The 18464-nt window shown below is 38.3% G+C and overlaps 1 protein-coding gene and 1 long non-coding RNA gene across 6 annotated transcripts in view; both read right to left on the bottom strand.

Moving 5' to 3' along the window:
- The window catches only part of LOC110465278, a 205840-nt gene that overhangs the window by 26449 nt on the left and 160927 nt on the right, over positions 1-18464 (bottom strand). For all 4 annotated transcript variants that reach the window (XM_021520986.1, XM_021520989.1, XM_021520987.1 and 1 more), the window contains 4 exons: positions 15644-15703; positions 13934-14118; positions 13085-13242; positions 11697-11875 (listed from right to left, as the gene is read on the bottom strand). In XM_021520986.1, coding sequence (XP_021376661.1) covers positions 11697-11875; positions 13085-13242; positions 13934-14118; positions 15644-15703 — 582 coding nt within the window. The remainder of the gene's footprint in view (positions 1-11696; positions 11876-13084; positions 13243-13933; positions 14119-15643; positions 15704-18464) is intronic.
- Positions 4362-7907, bottom strand: LOC110465279. 2 transcript variants are annotated; one of them, XR_002464594.1, is made up of 2 exons: positions 7889-7907; positions 4362-4522 (listed from the first exon to the last, which is right to left on the bottom strand). It is a non-coding gene; the product is annotated as an uncharacterized LOC110465279 (long non-coding RNA). The 2 variants fall into 2 exon arrangements; XR_002464593.1 differs by lacking the exon at positions 7889-7907 and adding an exon at positions 4691-4707.

Here is an 18464-nt window from a genome sequence, read left to right as displayed (position 1 = left end):
TTTGATTAAATAAACCGAAAATGAAGGTTTCCTTGTTAAAACCAAATGGGATTAACAATGCATCAAGAAGGAATTCAAAATTTTGTAAAAAGTCTTGTACTTTCTCACATTCCCATAGTGTGTGAATTATTGTCTCTATTTCAGTCTTACATTGAAAACAAAGAGCACTATCGGTAAGAGCTGCTTTAACTAGATAAGAGTTTGTTGTTAAAATGTGTTGATTTATTCTGTATTGAAGCCATTGTAATTTTGAATTTCTAGTTACTGTAAATGGAAGCATATATATCAATTTCCATGTGTCATCATCAAATTCAAACAATTCATTCCATTTGTTTTTCCCAGTGGATATGGTACTATTTTGGCACAACAACTTATAAAAATCTTGAGTTCCTTTTTTTTGCCTCATAAATATTTCTAAATTTAAGGGTATGTATGGATAACTAATCAAAGTATTTAAAGTATCATCATTGGACATGTAGTTTTTTATAGTATTAATAATACCTTGATATGTGAGAAAGTTAGTTTTTACATCAAATTTTTGTGAAAATTCTATAAAACTATAGAAAATACCAGAGTTATTATCTTTTAATAAGTCATTTATAATTAAAACACCCTTTTCAAACCATTGCTTATAAAATAAACACTTGGCTCCTACTGTAAAATATTTGTTATACCAAATAGGCATTTTCAATCTACTTTTCATCTCTCTTATACAATCTTCTTTATCAGCTATTTTTCTCCATGATTGGAACACATCTTTCCAAAAAAGGTTTTTACAATTGCCTTGAATAATCGATAAGTATTCTGAACCACAATTAAATAAAATGTCCTTATTAACATATTTTTTAAATAACACTTGCCATTTACCCCCTGATGTAAGCAACCTACGTATCCAAGTAAGTTTCAAGGCTTCAATAAAAGACTTGATGTGTATCATTTTAAGACCCCCTTCCTGATAGCTTTTGATGATTATTTCCCGTTTTGTTTTATCCACTTTACTCTTCCATAGGAAATTAAAAAATTCTGAATTTAATTTTTTAATAAAATTTTCATCTGGATTTGGTAAGGAGATAAATAGATGATTAAATTGAGATATTAATAAAGATTTAATTATTTGTATTCTTCCTATTGGTGTTAATATTCGTCTACTCCAATTCTTAATTATTGACTTAAGTTTCACTAGTCTTTTATCATAGTTTAATTTAGGGATTTGATGAAAATCTACATGAAATTCTATACCTAATACCATAAATTTTTGACTTCCCCATTTCAGGTTCCATTCAGGATAATATATCTCATCACTGTACTTTTTACTGCCTATCCATATAACTTGTGTTTTACTTTTATTTATTTTAAGACCAGATTTTTTTGCAAATAAATTAAGCTCTTTTATTGATTCTTTTAATGATTGTTTCGTTCCATCTAAAATGAGAGAGGTATCATCTGCATATTGTGAGAGAAGTAGTGGAGAGTTGTCTAAATAGTTTCTTTATATTCATTGGATGTTACCAAAGAGAGAAAACTGTTATATCAGCTTCATTATCAATAGTCGAAGATGTCGTTGATGACCGTGTTATATGCCACGTAAATTTCACGTCACAAACTATCGGTCCCCAGCGTTGCTATTCGCTGAGATGTCTGTATTTCCAGTGGGCGTGGCTATATGATTTGTATTAATTGTTGTATGAAAAGAAAAAAACATGACCAATAAAATTTGGGTATTTTGTTCGAAAAAAGCGCAATTGATTTTGATAACTTGTGTAGTTTGCCATTGACCCAATATAGGAGTATAGGGGTCTACGAAAGTTATAGGGGCGATGATATATCTTTATAGTAAAAGCTTGTATCCATTACCGTCTCTTGTACTCCCCTGCTGACTTTTGTTAAATAACAATTTACTTCCGTGAGTAATAATGTTGCACGCTTTCCTTTTGAAATGACAGAGGCCACATGAGTGTGGACTTTGAAAAAAACATGTACAACAAACTAGAAAATGAACACTAGAATGCAGATCAGCATATCTCAGCATACGACACACGACGATCTGGGGAAGCAAAAGAAGACAAAGAGCTGTTGAAGGAGATTTCCCTCCCCTGATATCTGGTCTTAAGCTACATGCACAGACAGATTACGCACAGAGATTGGGTTTGAGTCCATATATATCTGCCTGTCGTCTCAACTGAAGAATAAAACGTATGTTTTTAACATAATAATAAGACGGCGCTAATAGTACATTTCGATAAATGTCACATCGGATATGCTGTTAAAGACGAACGAGACACGAAGGAACTCCTCTGAGTGAAGGGTGATCAGATCTTAATAAGATTAGCTGCCGATTTATTTGATGTTCATTGGAATGTAAATGTTACCGATGCAGATATTAATCTAATTTTAATTACTGGAGACAATGCTCGTTAATCACTGTAAGAGTACAAGACTGTAGTGGCGCCGAACAGGATCGCTGATGTAGCGACGAGGTACTGAATCAACATGCTAATTTATCTCGGTCAATTCATCAGACTCGGATTTACACAACGCTTTCTGTCCATACAGTTCTGAATATATATTACAGGAATGCACGTGTGTATGTGTGCGCGTGTTTCCTTGCGTGCGTGTTAAACTGCATTAACATTGTATACATCTTAAATATAAGCCATAGAATTTACAAAATATATGAATGGAAATGATTTGAGTTGACAACCTGTTGTTGTGTCGGCGAGGTATTGCAACAACGTCTTGTAGTCATGGGGAGTTGTAGCTGTGTGGTGCCGACCTCTTGTTGTGGTGGGGAGATATTAATGCTGTATTTGTAGAGGTAAGGCTATAAAACAACGAGTTGTAGCGGTGTGGTGCCGACCTGTTGTTGTGGTGGGGATATATCAATACTGTTTTTTGTAGAGGTAAGGTTCTAAACAACCAGTTGTAGTTGTGTGGTGCCGACCTGTTTTTGTTGTGGGGAGATATTAATGCTGTCTTTGTAGAGGTAAGGCTCCAAAATAACAAGTTGTAGCCATGTGGTGCCGACCTGTTGTTGTGGTGGGGAGATATTAATGCTGTCTTTGTAGAGGTAAGGCTCCAAAATAACAAGTTGTAGCGGTGTGGTGCCGACCTGTTGTTGTGGAGGGGAGATATCAGTATTTGTTTTTGTAGAGGTAAGGCTCTAAAACAACCAGTTGTAGCGGTGTGGTGCAGACCTGTTGTTGTGGTGGGGAGATATCAGTATTTGTTTTTGTAAAGGTAGGGCTATAAAACAACCAGTTGTAGCGGTGTGGTGCCGACCTGTTCTTGTGGAGGGGAGATATAGTATTTGTTTTTGTAAAGGTAAGGCGCTAAAACAACCAGTTTTAGTGGTGTGGTGCCGACCTGTTCTTGTGGAGGGGAGATATCAGTATTTGTTTTTGTAAAGGTAAGGCGCTAAAACAACCAGTTTTAGGGGTGGGGTGCCGACCTGTTCTTGTGGAGGGGAGATATCAGTATTTGTTTTTGTAGAGGTAAGGCTCTAAAACAACCAGTTGTAGCGATGTGGTGCCGACCTGTTGTTGTGGTGGGGGGCTATCAGTATTTGTTTTTGTAAAGGCAGGGCTCTAAAACAACCAGTTGTAGCGGTGTGGTGCCGACCTGTTTTTGTGGAGGGGTGATATCAGTATTTGTTTTTGTAAAGGTAGGGCTCTAAAACAACCAGCTGTAGCGGTGTGGTGCCGACCTGGTTTTTGTAAAGGCAGGGCTCTAAAACAACCCGTTGTAGCGGTGTGGTGCCGACCTGTTGTTGTGGGGGGAGATAGCAGTATTTGTTTTTGTAAAGGTAGGGCTCTAAAACAACCAGTTGTAGCGGTGTGGTGCCGACTTGTTGTTGTGGAGGGGAGATATCAGTATTTGTTTTTGTAACGGTAAGGCTCTAAAACAACCAGTTTTAGTGGTATGGTGCCGACCTGTTCTTGTGGAGGGGGGATATAGTATTTGTTTTTGTAAAGGTAAGGCGCTAAAACAACCAGTTTTAGGGGTGGGGTGCCGACCTGTTCTTGTGGAGGGGAGATATCAGTATTTGTTTTTGAAAAGGTAAGGCTCTAAAACAACCAGTTTTAGCTGTGTGGTGCTAACCTGTTGTTGTGGTGGGGAGATATCAGTAATTTTTTTTGTAAAGGTAAGGGTCTAAACAACCAGTTGTAGCGGTGTGGTGCCGACCTGTTGTTGTGGAGGGGAGATATCAGTATTTGTTTTTGTATAGGTAAAGCTCTAAAACAACCAGTTTTAGTGGTGTGGTGCCGACCTGTTTTTGTGGTGGGGAGATATCACTATTTGATTTTGTAAAGGTAAGGCTCTAAAACAACCAGTTGTAGCGGTGTGGTGCCGACTTGTTGTTGTGGAGGGGAGATATCAGTATTTGTTTTTGTAAAGGTAAGGCTCTAAAACAACCAGTTGTAGCAGTGTGGTGCCGACCTGTTGTTGTGGAGGGGAAATATCAGTATTTGTTTTTGTAGAGGTAAGGCTCTAAAACAACCAGTTGTAGCGGTGTGGTGCCGACCTGTTGTGTTGGTGTAGAGATATAAATGCTGGTTTTGTAAAGGTAAGGCTCTAAAACAAGCAGTTGTAGCGGTGTGGTGCCGACCTGTTGTTGTGGGGGGAGATATCAGTATTTGTTTTTGTAAAGGTAGGGCTCTGAAACAACCAGTTGTAGCGTTGTGGTGCCGACCTGTTGTTGTGGAGGGGAGATATCAGTATTTGTTTTTGTAAAGGTAAGGCTCTAAAACAACCAGTTTTAGCTGTGTGGTGCTTACCTGTTGTTGTGGTAGGGAGATATCAGTATTTGTTTTTGTAAAGGTAAGGCTCTAAAACAACCAGTTTTAGCTGTGTGGTGCTTACCTGTTGTTGTGGTAGGCAGATATCAGTATTTGTTTTTGTAAAGGTAAGGCTCTAAAACAACAAGTTGTAGCGGTGTGGTGCCGACCTGTTGTTGTGGGGGGAGATATCAGTATTTGTTTTTGTAAAGGTAGGGCTCTAAAACAACCAGTTGTAGCGGTGTGGTGCCGACCTGTTGTTGTGGAGGGGAGATATCACTATTTGATTTTGTAAAGGTAAGGCTCTGAAACAACCAGTTGTAGCGGTGTGGTGCCGACCTGTTGTTGTGGAGGGGAGATATCAGTATTTGTTTTTGTAAAGGTAAGGCTCTAAAACAACCAGTTGTAGCTGTGTGGTGCTAACCTGTTGTTGTGGAGGGGAGATATCAGTATTTGTTTTTGTAGAGGTAAGGCTCTAAAACAACCAGTTGTAGCGGTGTGGTGCTGACCTGTTGTTGTGGAGGGGGGATTTCAGTATTTGTTTTTGTAAAGGTAAGGCGCTAAAACAACCAGTTTTAGTGGTGTGGTGTCGACCTGTTGTTGTGGTGGGGAGATATTAATACTGTTTTTGTAAAGGTAAGGCTCTAAAACAACCAGTTGTAGCTGTGTGGTGCTAACCTGTTGTTGTGGAGGGGAGATATCAGTATTTGTTTTTGTAAAGGTAAGGCGCTAAAACAACCAGTTTTAGTGGTGTGGTGTCGACCTGTTGTTGTGGTGGGGAGATATTAATACTGTTTTTGTAAAGGTAAGGCTCTAAAACAACCAGTTTTAGTGGTGTGGTGCCGACCTGTTTTTGTGGTGGGGATATATATATACTGTTTTTCTGTAGCGGCAAGGCTCTGAAACAACCAGTTGTAGCGGTGTGGTGCCGACCTGTTGTTGTGGTGGGGAGATATTAACACTGTTTATTGTAGAGGTAAGGCTATAAAACAACCAGTTGTATCTGTGTGGTGCCGACTTGTTGTGTTGGTGTAGAGATATTAATGTTGGTTTTTGTAGAGGTAAGGCTCTAAAACAACCAGTTGTGTCTATGTGGTGCCGACCTGTTGTTGTGGAGGGGAGATATCAGTATTTGTTTTTGTAAAGGAAAGGCTCTAAAACAACCAGTTTTAGTGGTGTGGTGCCGACCTGTTCTTGTGGAGGGGAGATATCAGTATTTGTTTTTGTAAAGGAAAGGCTCTAAAACAACCAGTTTTAGTGGTGTGGTGCCGACCTGTTGTTGTGGTGGGGAGATATCAGTATTTGTTTTTGTAAAGGAAAGGCTCTAAAACAACCAGTTTTAGTGGTGTGGTGCCGACCTGTTGTTGTGGTGGGGAGATATCAGTATTTGTTTTTGTAGCGGTAAGGCTCTAAAACAACCAGTTTTAGTGGTGTGGTGCCGACCTGTTGTTGTGGTTGGGAGATATCAGTATTTGTTTTTGTAAAGGAAAGGCTCTAAAACAACCAGTTTTAGTGTTGTGGTGCCGACCTGTTGTTGTGGAGGGGGGGTATCAGTATTTGTTTTTGTAAAGGTAAGGCTCTAAAACAACCAGTTTTAGTGGTGTGGTGCCGACCTGTTGTTGTGGAGGTGGAGGGATATCAGTATTTGTTTTTGTAAAGATAAGGCTCTTAAACAACCAGTTGTAGTGTTGTGGTGCCGACCTGTTGTTGTGGTTGGGAGATATTAATGCTGGTTTTTGTAGAGGTAAGGCTATAAAACAACCAGTTGCAGCTGTGTAGTACCGACCTGTTGTTGTGATGGGGATATATATATATACTGTTTTTCTGTAGCGGCAAGGCTCTAAAATAACCAGTTGTAGCGGTGCTGTGCCGACCTGTTGTGTTGGTGTAGAGATATTAATGCTGGTTTTTGTAGAGTTAAGGCTCTAAAACAACCAGTTGCAGCTGTGTAGTACCGACCTGTTGTTGTGATGGGGATATATATATACTGTTTTTCTGTAGCGGCAAGGCTCTAAAATAACCAGTTGTAGCGGTGCTGTGCCGACCTGTTGTTTTGATGGGGAGTTATCAATACTTAGTGGTGTGGTGCCGACCTGTTTTTGTGGTGGGGCTATATATATACTGTTTTTCTGTAGCGGCAAGGCTCTAAAATAACCAGTTGCAGCGGTGCTGTGCCGACCTGTTGTTTTGATGGGGACATATCAATACTTTATTTTTGGAGAGGTAAAGCTCTAAAACAACCAGTTGTAGCTGTGTGGTGCCGACCTGTTGTGTTGGCGTAGAGATATTAATGCTGGTTTTTGTAGAGGTAATGCTATAAAACAACCAGCTTTAGCGGTTTGGGACAGACCTGTTGTTGTGGCGGGGAGATATTGATACTGTTTTTTGAAGAGGTCAGGCTCTAAAACAACCAGTTGTAGATGTGCGGTGCCGACCTGTTGTTGTGATGGAGAGATATTAATACTGTTTTTTGTAGAGGTAAGGCTCTTAAGCGACCAGTTGTAGCTGTGTGGGGCTAACCTGTTGTTGTGGTGGGGAGATATTATTTCTGTTTTTGTAAAGGTAAGGCTCTTAAACAACCAGTTGTATCTGTGTGGTGCCGACCTTTTGTGGTGGGGGAGAGATATTAATGCTGGTTTTTATAAAGGTAAGACTATAAGTAAGGCTCTAAAACAACCAGATGCATCTGTGTGGTGCCGACCTGTTGTGGTGGTGGAGGGATATTTATACTGTTTTTTGTAGAGATAACCAGTTGTAGCGGTGCTGTGCCGACCTGTTGTTTTGATGGGGAGATATCAATACTTTATTTTTGGAGAGGTAAAGCTCTAAAACAACCAGTTGTAGCGATGTGGTGCCGACCTGTTGTTGTGGTGGGGAGATATCAGTATTTGTTTTTGTAAAGGTTAGGCTCTCAAACAACCAGTTCTATATGTGTGGTGCTAACCTGTTGTTGTGGGGGGGAGATATCAGTATTTGTTTTTGTAAAGGTTAGGCTCTCAAACAACCAGTTCTATATGTGTGGTGCTAACCTGTTGTTGTGGTGGGGAGATATTATTTCTGTTTTTGTAAAGGTAAGGCTCTAAGACAACCAGTTGTAGCGGTGTGGTGCTGACCTGTTGTTGTGGAGGGGAGATTTCACTATTTGATTTTGTAAAGGTAAGGCTCTGTAACAACCAGTTGTAGCGGTGTGGTGCCGACCTGTTGCTGTGGTGGGGCGATATCAGTATTTGCTTTTGTAAAGGTAAGGCTCTAAAAAAACCAGTTTTAGTGGTGTGGTGCCGACCTGTTTTTGTGGTGGGGCTATATATATACTGTTTTTCTGTAGCGGCAAGGCTCTAATATAACCAGTTGTAGCGGTGCTGTGCCGACCTGTTGTTTTGATGGGGAGATATCAATACTTTATTTTTGGAGAGGTAAAGCTCTAAAACAACCAGTTGTAGCTGTGTGGTGCCTACCTGTTGTGGTGGTGGAGAGATATTTATACCGTTTTTTGTAGAGGTAAGGCTCTTAAGCGACCAGTTGTAGCTGTGTGGTGCTAACCTGTTTTTGTGGTGGGGATATATTAATACTGTTTTTTTTTGGAGAGGTAAGGCTCTAAAACAACCAGTTGTAGCAGTGTGGTGCCGACCTGTTGTTGTGTAGGGGAGATATTAATACTGTGTTTTTGTTTTGTAAGGCTCTAAAACATTCTGTGATATAGGCGGGGCACTTTACGAGCTGAAACTACCAGTTGGGTGTTCATCCTGCATATGTACCTTTACAAAATATGATATATCAACGTGAAAGTAATTTGAAGTGACCTTTGACTGGCTCCTTCACATGTGACCACCGTTTTTCATTCGACCTAAATAAACAATTCGATTAAGTGTTGTTTTTTATATTTACATATGATTTAAAGATATTTTAACAGCACAGATATCGGGACGTGGACTATCACGAGAGAACAGTAGAGTCAGCAGATCAATACCAGGTATATGAAGCCGTATCTGACACAAATGGCTTTTCGGATTCTACAGACAATGTCTAGCTTAATCGATACGTTTTCTGTTCAGTGATATGTAATTAACGTCAGTCGGGGGGATATTAAAAATGTGAAAGACAATTTTGACAGTTGCATGTACACCGCATCACGAATCACTAACTATTACCTCTCCACGTGAGTCGAAGTCGTTGTTATTGATCGCACGTGAGCGGTATGGCGCGAAACAGGACACTACGGATTTGCACACGTTCGCCAGAGATGAGTTCAAATTGTCTTCATAGTTTGAGGAATTTGGAAAATTAGATTATTACGACAGTATCAGAAAAGATGAGCTGAGTGACGGTACAGTTTGGCTGACATTTTGTTATTCGCAACGGGATCTTATGTCATACTGCATCCGTCAAAAGAGAGTCGAACTTTCTGTTTTTTGTCGAAAATATTTCACTTTTTGAATAAAACAAAGAGAAAGCATTACTCTAACGTGACGTCATATCTGAAGATTGTGTAGTCGAAAGACAATGGGTTATCCTGTAGCCAAATAAAATCACTCACTTAGCAAAACACAAAAGTGTATGTCCAAAGAATACATACTTATGAAATTTAGAGAAAATCTGTCCGACAATTCGGACTCAGAAGTAATGACAGGGAGTGTGACTTATGTACAGACAGACGGACGGACGAACGGACACAACCCCACGATACAACACACACGAACACAACCCACCTGCGCTAAACGGGGTTATAATTACCCTGAAGAACCCTGTATAGGTTGCGAATATATGCCTTCTTTAAGTCGAGGCAAGGTGATATATGATAACCCTTGATTTGAAAGAGTGGACATGTCCATTACCAAACAATCGCAATTCTTCCTGCTTGGATTTTGTTCGATAATTCGTAATTATAAGAGTATTTATTTCATAGAAATTATTTCTTAGATTCAATAGTATGCACGCTTCACTTTAGTTTCAGCTATCAAAACTCATACCAATACATCCTACAGCATACCATCTTAACGAACAAGAATTTATCTTGATATTTCTAGATTTATTAACACGAACAAATCACGATAACGTTTTGACTTTTCAAAAATCCCCAGCAGGTTCAGAGAAAACGATTTTATCACTATAAGGAGAGACTATTATCACCCCCTGTACAGCAACTGTGTTTGTTCTGTTTTGATCAGGTGATTGATTGGCATTTCACATATTCACAACAGCCAAAGTCATATGACTTCAATTTCAATTCTTCAGATTTAAACCCGTCGCTGTTTTCTATCCAATTAAGCAACCTTCATTGTCTCAGTCACTCTTGTTTCACCAAACGGTTACTTTATCATTACCGAGGGATCTGATGCGACATCGTGTAAAAATATAAGACGGCTTTGTGTTGACGACAGGTTGGGATGTCAATCGTCTGACGTGAGAATTACGTACGTGTCTTTAACATAAAGAAACACTGGAAACACTGTATATGCAATGATATTATGTTTCATTAACATTGCGAGTAAGTATAAAGTTATAGATAGAGTTAACATTGTATGATTTTATTTTAGCGATGTATTCATGAAACACTAGCATAAGTAAAAGAACGTATACCTGTTGTAATCAAATCAGTAAATGTGTGATGTTAAAAATGGTTTTATATCTTACATCTATTCCGAAACCCTCTGGATTTGAACTGTAATTATTGTGGCCTTTATTACCACATGGTTTGCCTCTCTAAATCGATACATTAACATTTCAAAAAGGTTCTTCCTTCTTTGTATTCTTAATCTTTCGGCACAATGTAGTTAACCCCGCTGCTAGATGATCAACCCCATAGATCTACCGTACATATTTACCCTTGCAGATAAAATTGGTACGGTTTACATGAAACGCTATCTTAACTATACTGTTTTGCTGTATCCAGAGTTGAAGCTTTGTAACATTATCATGGGTATGATAGGCACCGTTCCCATTACGCTGTATTGTTTACAAAAGAAAATGGATTCTGTAAATATGAATATGCTACCTCTAGCCCTCCAGCACTGGGACGCGATTTTGAAGACCAACGTGCCAGGTACTGGTCGTTTGTCGGTGTCTTTTCTCCGGAAACTCTGGCTTGTCTCCACCATCAGAACATGGCACGTTCTTAAATGACCATAGCTGTTAATAGGACGTAAAACACAAACAAACCAAAGAATGGCGTAGTAAATATATTGCCTTTTGCTTTTTTATCGCAAGCTTAAATAATAAACGTGATTCTTTCACCAATCCTTCTAGGGATCTTTTGATCTTCAAATTGAAGCAAATAAATCGTTGGAAAGATGATGTAGAGGTCGGTCTTGTAATAGTTGCATTGGGTCTAACGTCCTGTTAATAGCTAATGTAACGCAAAGACATGCTTCATTGTGTTGTGTATGCGTGCCTGACTGAATGTGTGCTGGATGCAATAGCATATTTCCGAAGGAACTGAATAGAGTAACGGCTTAACTTGTTGCTACCATTGCCCTAAACGTTACACAGGGAATAACTTTTACTTCTTGAATGAAATAAGAATGAACATTAACCTCGGTATTCTAGTTATAGGCGACTTTTAAAGGATCGTCTACGTAATCAGGGAACTCGTCTGTGTCACATTCACTTTTTGGGAACATATATGAGATCGCTATAAATCTGCTTCCCCAGTGGCAGACTGCGAACCGCTTTCTTTCTTTTCTCTGTGATATACTGATGAAGTCTTTCTTTTTTCAGTCTCATAAGCAGTTCCAGTTATATTTTTCAGATAAAAAATGTGATTGGGTGTTACACTTGTACACTACGGTGTCAAAAAATACATTTAAGTGTGATGGCGATTTGTTGTGGATCTCGAGTGTTATTATGCCTACACTAATGCGATGACACAAAACCCCCATTAGATTAACACATATGTGTACAACTTTATCTTGTATCTCTATTTACCTCCAACAGGTTGTTTCGTTTGAGATCCGGAGAACAGAAACCTCGGACGGTCTGCAGAAGCTGTTTCCCAAGGACATGAGCCCATGTTTGCCTTGTCTACGACAACAAACCAAGCGGTAGTGTTTTCACAGTCTACGTCCGGTCCGGAGACGAAAAATCGGCGTCCTTCAGAAGCTTGACTGAAATGATGAGAAAGTATATTAAGCATTCAGAACGATTTATTACACTTGTCTTGATATTTATTATTGCCGATGTTATTGATAATTTAAGAACAATAAGAAGTAGATTTTCAGCTTTTCGACTATGGATGAACGTCTTTAAGTGAAATAGTATTTAGTATTTAAGGTAAATAGGTTTCACGCTGGAAATGTCAAGATATGTACAATGTATGTAGAATGAAGGTTACAGTGTTAACCTATAGAAGGAATATTTATACCATTCTTTTTAGGTACCTCTTTGCTCAGAAATCATAAAACAAAAATCAAATATCAGAGGTCTAGATAAGGTCGATGCTCTAGTCCTCATATACGGACAACATGCTATGCCTATGTGATTTATTAAATCAGAGAGAGTTGGTCACCTGTATCCAAGGTTATATGAATACGATGGAAAGACATGTTTCAACGACAGTAGAGATCTTATATAACAAGCGGTGAACACACATATATTCATATCTGAAAGGTGCATAACAAAGAGAAAACAAAACCGTACTTGAATTCGAACATAATAACAAACGAATGAGTTACATGAAGACCCCTGAATAAAGTACAAGACGAACATAACCAAACATTCCGGAAGGTTATACAAAAGTGAACTTGATATATTATTAAATGTCAACGTAAACCAAACTTAAAGTATATATCCAGCTAAACCAGTTTCACGCAATTTATAAAATGTCTCTTCTCTGTTACAACTTTGTATAGCTACTTTTAATTAGATGATATTTGTATAGCATCCTTTCCAACTTGACGAGGTCCTATCCGGGGAAAATGGTAAAAAAAAAGAAGAGAAAAAATGTAAAAAAAAAAGATAAAGATTACAAATATTGTAATAAATTAAATGTGATCCCCACATCGAGCGGTCATCGTGATCATTTAGTGGTGAAAGGGGATAGAGAGAATGCTCAAAGTAAGCTAATAGTTTATCTTCTAAGTCTTTGTACAGGGATCGTTAATATTCAGTGTGATGTATCAACTTTGAAATTATGATAATGTGTTAACGATAACTATTCTTTTCCCCGAAAGATACTTTGGGTCTGTATGCATGTTCATTCAAACATTTTTTAGATATAAGATACAGTTATCCTTTTCTATATTCTTGGTTTTATACTCTGCAAATATTTAGAGGGGCGATGTACAAATTTCACGATTTCAGTAGTTTCAGCGTACCCCTGTATGCTACAGATGGACGGTGTACCGGTCAGTAGGTCAGTGAAGCTGGAGTACAGGAGCCGCTTACAGTCCATCCAACTAGTCCGGTCAGCCGTGGTGGTATCAAATACAGCGTATCCCTTCTGTACACCTCCAGTCAAAAATGCCACTTTAACCTGTAAGTGTAACATGTTACATTGTATGCGGAAAGAGATTCACTAGTTTGGTATGAATAGCAAATGACTCGTTCATCATTTGTCAGTATAATGTGACCGGGCGGAATGCTGTCCTATGTGCATTTGGCATGGTATTTCAGTTAGATAGCACATTCCCCACATTCCAAACAAATGTCTCCGTCATCCTCGCAACAACTTAACTTCGAAAGTTAAATAGAAGAAAGAGATCCAAAATGTTGCAACGGAGGAAACACATCAAGTTAAGTAATTTTGGGTTTTGATCGCAACATTATAAGAACAAAGAAGAGAACACCTGCACGGGGTTATATCACTTTTGACCGGTAATGCATATTGGTTATTCATGGTTATAGGGTATTATTTTATAATGTACAGCGGATCTACGAGATCGCTTTTCTAGAAAGACTTTTTTTCTAGAGGACCCTGAGGGAGATAAGCCTTTGGCTAAATCAGATTTGTAATCCTCAATAAATAAAGTTTATTATTATTATTTATATTATTTTATACTGCCTCCCTTATTGTTCATCATTACAGATGTGTTCACTTCATACATTTCCGTAACTTTATTTGATTTAACTTTTCGACAGATATTTTACAAGTGATTCCCTTGAGTGACAATGAACTTTGATTGGTCATCATAGATTATGTTTTACAAGTATTTTGTCAGACCTACCGCTCGGATGTTATGGTTGTTCCATCCATTTATGATATTGGATTTGAAATTTGGAGTTCCAGGAATAGTGGACATTGCAGCTTCTGATCCATCATTGACCGTGACATTAGTCGACCAAAGGTCAAATACAGAAATGGCAGAACCGAGGTCACTTCCGGCTGAGATCTTTAACACCGGACGCCATCCTGAAGGTAATCACAAAAGTTGATTTTCGAATACTGCTAAAACTGAAATTAAATGATTTTATCGGGAACCCATTTGAGCTTGCTTGCATGTAAATTTAAATATTAGGCATACTAAAGAATTACTTTCATTACAACTTAATAAAAATCCTCGATTTTTCAATCGTTCTAAGACAATCAACGATAACAATCCATGAACAAAAAGCAATCAAATACACCATCATACTTCCCGTCAAACGGTAGGGAATATATCGACACAATAAAATGTGTTGTTATTGTGTAATATTCTGTTGTGCACAGTGGAGACCACTGTCTTATCGGGAGTTGGACCAATTTTAGTGGGAAACTGTCTTATCGGGAGTTGGACCAATTCTAGTGGGCAACTGTCTTATCGGGAGTTGGACCAATTCTAGTAGGCAACTGTCCTATCGGGAGTTGGACCAATTCTAGTGGGCCACTGTCTTATCGGGAGTTGGACCAATTCTAGTAGGCAACTGTCCTATCGGGAGTTGGACCAATTCTAGTGGGCCACTGTCTTATCGGGAGTTGGACCAATTTTAGTGGGAAACTGTCTTATCGGGAGTTGGACCAATTTTAGTGGGAAACTGTCTTATCGGGAGTTGGACCAATTCTAGTAGGCAACTGTCTTATCGGGAGTTGGACCAATTTTAGTGGGAAACTGTCTTATCGGGAGTTGGACCAATTTTAGTGGGAAACTCTCTTATCGGGAGTTGGACCAATTCTAGTGGGCCACTGTCTTATCGGGAGTTGGACCAATTTTAGTGGGAAACTGTCTTATCGGGAGTTGGACCAATTTTAGTGGGAAACTGTCTTATCGGGAGTTGGACCAATTTTAGTGGGAAACTCTCTTATCGGGAGTTGGACCAATTCTAGTAGGCAACTGTCCTATCGGGAGTTGGACCAATTCTAGTGGGCCACTGTCTTATCGGGAGTTGGACCAATTTTAGTGGGAAACTCTCTTATCGGGAGTTGGACCAATTCTAGTGGGCCACTGTCTTATCGGGAGTTGGACCAATTTTAGTGGGAAACTGTCTTATCGGGAGTTGGACCAATTTTAGTGGGAAACTCTCTTATCGGGAGTTGGACCAATTCTAGTAGGCAACTGTCCTATCGGGAGTTGGACCAATTCTAGTGGGCCACTGTCTTATCGGGAGTTGGACCAATTTTAGTGGGAAACTCTCTTATCGGGAGTTGGACCAATTCTAGTAGGCAACTGTCCTATCGGGAGTTGGACCGATTCTAGTGGGCAACTGTCTTATCGGGAGTTGGACCAATTTTAGTGGGCAACTGCATTAGCGCTTTGAACCAATGGTTACAATATATCAAAACAGTTCTTCTGAGTTCAAAAACTTAGATGTTTTATTTATGAACCGTTCGAAAGATGGCTTTCTAATTATTGAATTTATTAAAGGAACACTTATTTCTATTTATTTCTACGTATTAAATGTCCACTCGTGTTGGTTGTTTACAAATATTACACTCCCGTAAACCATGATGATATACTGACCGTGTACAAACACTCCCATGACGTTAGCTTGCTTCACTTTGGCAGCGTTAAAGGACGATTCTGAAAATGAACAAGAGTAAAGGTAAAGAGCTAGAATTTAATGATGTCAGATAAAACATGAATGCTAAATACAATATATTGCCATTAGAAACAATCGTTTCATCTGTAAAATGTACTCGAAGATTTCAAAATGGAGTTTAATGGCACAATATTTGAAGTATTTAAACCTGAACTATTTAAATTCAAAACGAATAAAATATTGGATTCATAATGCCATCAGTACCATCCGGAACAATAAACGCAGCTATTTTTGTGTTTTGTGTTTGCGTTGGAAAACGTGTATATTAACCTTATAACTATTCTCTTGTCAAAGGCAAAGCCTTAAAAGAGCGAAGCTTTTGTTGATCTCTGATATTTACTGATCTAGAATGAGATAATACTGCTTTCAGAATGAGGCAAGATAAAATCTATTTAAAAGCTAGTCGAGGGATAACAATAAAACAAACTCTAATGCGATTAAGACCGACATACCAAAAGGGCCCAAATTGATATTGCAATGAATTCTTATCGTACAGCAATATAGTAGTGAGTGATTGGCTTTGCTTTTATGTACATGTATATCATTTGAAGCTGTCAGTGTGTTATACGTTTGACCGTAAAAAAATAGCGAAAGTTCGCATAACTAGAAGCGAGATCATGATTTTCTTTCTCTAAAGTAATTTTCTCCTGCTTAGTAATTTTACATTACAGTTTTCCTTGTCATTTTTCTTCTTGTTAAAGTTGTAAATATAAGCTCAAAAACAAAAATATCAGCCCCGAACTAGCCCCAGTCTCCCGTATGTAGATTTTTTGTATCGTTGATGATTGGTAAAAATGTATTTACAATATATTTTTTGCATCAATGACGCCATTTTCAAAGCTAAAGCAGATATTTGTTCTTGTGCGTATCGTATATGATTGGTCGGATGGCGCAGTGGACAGCGCGCTCGTCTTCACCAAGATTGCCGGATTCAATCCCGTTTACCTGCCCGACCATGCAGGTTTTTCCGGATACTCCGGCTTCCTTCCACATTAAGAATTAAATCCTCTGTTGGCTTCCGTCAGGTCACAAAAAGAATGATTGAAATAAGGTGGGAAAAAACTTTTTCGTAATTGCTATAGAAAAAAGTGCATATTACATATTTGACGATAAGTCTATAAAAGTAAATGTAGAGAGATGTTGGTTAAGAAATTTAATTAAAAAAAACAACATTGTAATACTTTGATGTAACTGAGATTGTCGTTATATCGATATTTATAATCCATGCTCCATCCTGAAACACCGGATTAAATTTCAAATTTTGTAACTGTCACTGAGGATTGACAGGTAATGATGCCAAATAAAATCAAACAGTTTCTATCTGTAACTTGTTATAAGTTATACGTTGCTGAAAAAGGGCGTTGATTGTTGATTTTGACATAAATGAATTATCCATTGTTTCTTTTATGAGTGGTGATGCATACATAAATTATGTAAAGACTATAACCGGACTTCCAAAAATGTTAATTGTTTCGTTCATATCCTCAACAAATGGAAATTAAAAGCTGAATAAATAAATGTACACGTTGACCTATTGGTTTAATGCGGCTCTTTTTGAAAATATCTTTCGGTAGATATATTAACACAACCTGGTTAATGACAAAAAGAATCTTCAGAAAACATCCGCGTTTTTACTTTTTATGCCTGTGGCAAAAACTGAAATTAAAAAGTCATGAAGCACCAACAGAGACATAAATGCAACGGTCGTCAGTCTAAGATTTTCCGGTTATTTTTCATCCTTCCGGAAATAACCGATGAAGGCCGATGGAGTGTGGCGTGATTGTGACGTCATCGTATGATAATCTCTGAATGACGTTTTATGCCTGCTAGTATCAAAATGTATGTGATAAAAAAAATTCACACAGAATGTATATTAGTTTTTATCTAAATAAACAAGTAATAAAACATGGGTATTGTTTTCACTATACGAATATGTTCATTTATGGGTTGAAACACAATTGCCTTTGCCTCAAGGATACACTTCCGGTTTCCCCACTGGAGGTCTACTTCCGGACGAAAAAATTCAAAGGCAAGACGTAGAAAAGGGAAGCAACTCTTTTTACGCACGCATGTGTTACCATTAAAGAGCTTCGCTCGGGCGCATTGGGCGCCCGAGAGCTACGCTCTTATAAAGTCACGTCGTACACTGATATTTCCCCAGATCGTAGACATTGCATAATGTTTTCGGTACGGAAATCAACGATTTACTTTGATACATAATGGCGTACGGAAAACAACGTATCTTACTTGTGAAAACAAGTTCGAATCTATATTGCATATCTGGTTTTATTTTTAATTATAACGTACTCGCTAAAAAGAATCATATTCAAATGGATGAAACTTGAAGTCGTGATCTAAGTAAAAATAAAAATACACGCCATAACGAATTGAAACATGCCAATCATTCTAACCTTCCTAGATTTAAATGCCAACCAAGTTTGATAATTATGCATGAGACAGATATCATAGAAGAACTGCTCTTGAAACAACTTTAACGTCAGAGGTTAAAGTGAGGACTGCATTGACCAAATTTGGGCACGCGACACTTCATTTTGTATGATACACATATAAATTTAATGTTATTACAATATCAGTGGAATCTCAATTTAGGAGAAACATGTACTGTATTGTTAAATTGATTTGGTAAGTAATGTCTTGCTGGGATTAATAGTAATATTTGTATGTGCATAAATTGGCCAACCGAAATATAAACGAAATATCTTTATCAATAATTTGTAAAAA

Source organism: Mizuhopecten yessoensis, unplaced genomic scaffold (assembly GCF_002113885.1).
Source record: "Mizuhopecten yessoensis strain PY_sf001 unplaced genomic scaffold, ASM211388v2 scaffold11069, whole genome shotgun sequence".
Classification (NCBI taxonomy): Eukaryota; Metazoa; Mollusca; class Bivalvia; order Pectinida; family Pectinidae; genus Mizuhopecten; species Mizuhopecten yessoensis.
Note: the sequence above shows the minus strand (reverse complement) of the source record. Positions and strands in the feature narration are given on the sequence as shown.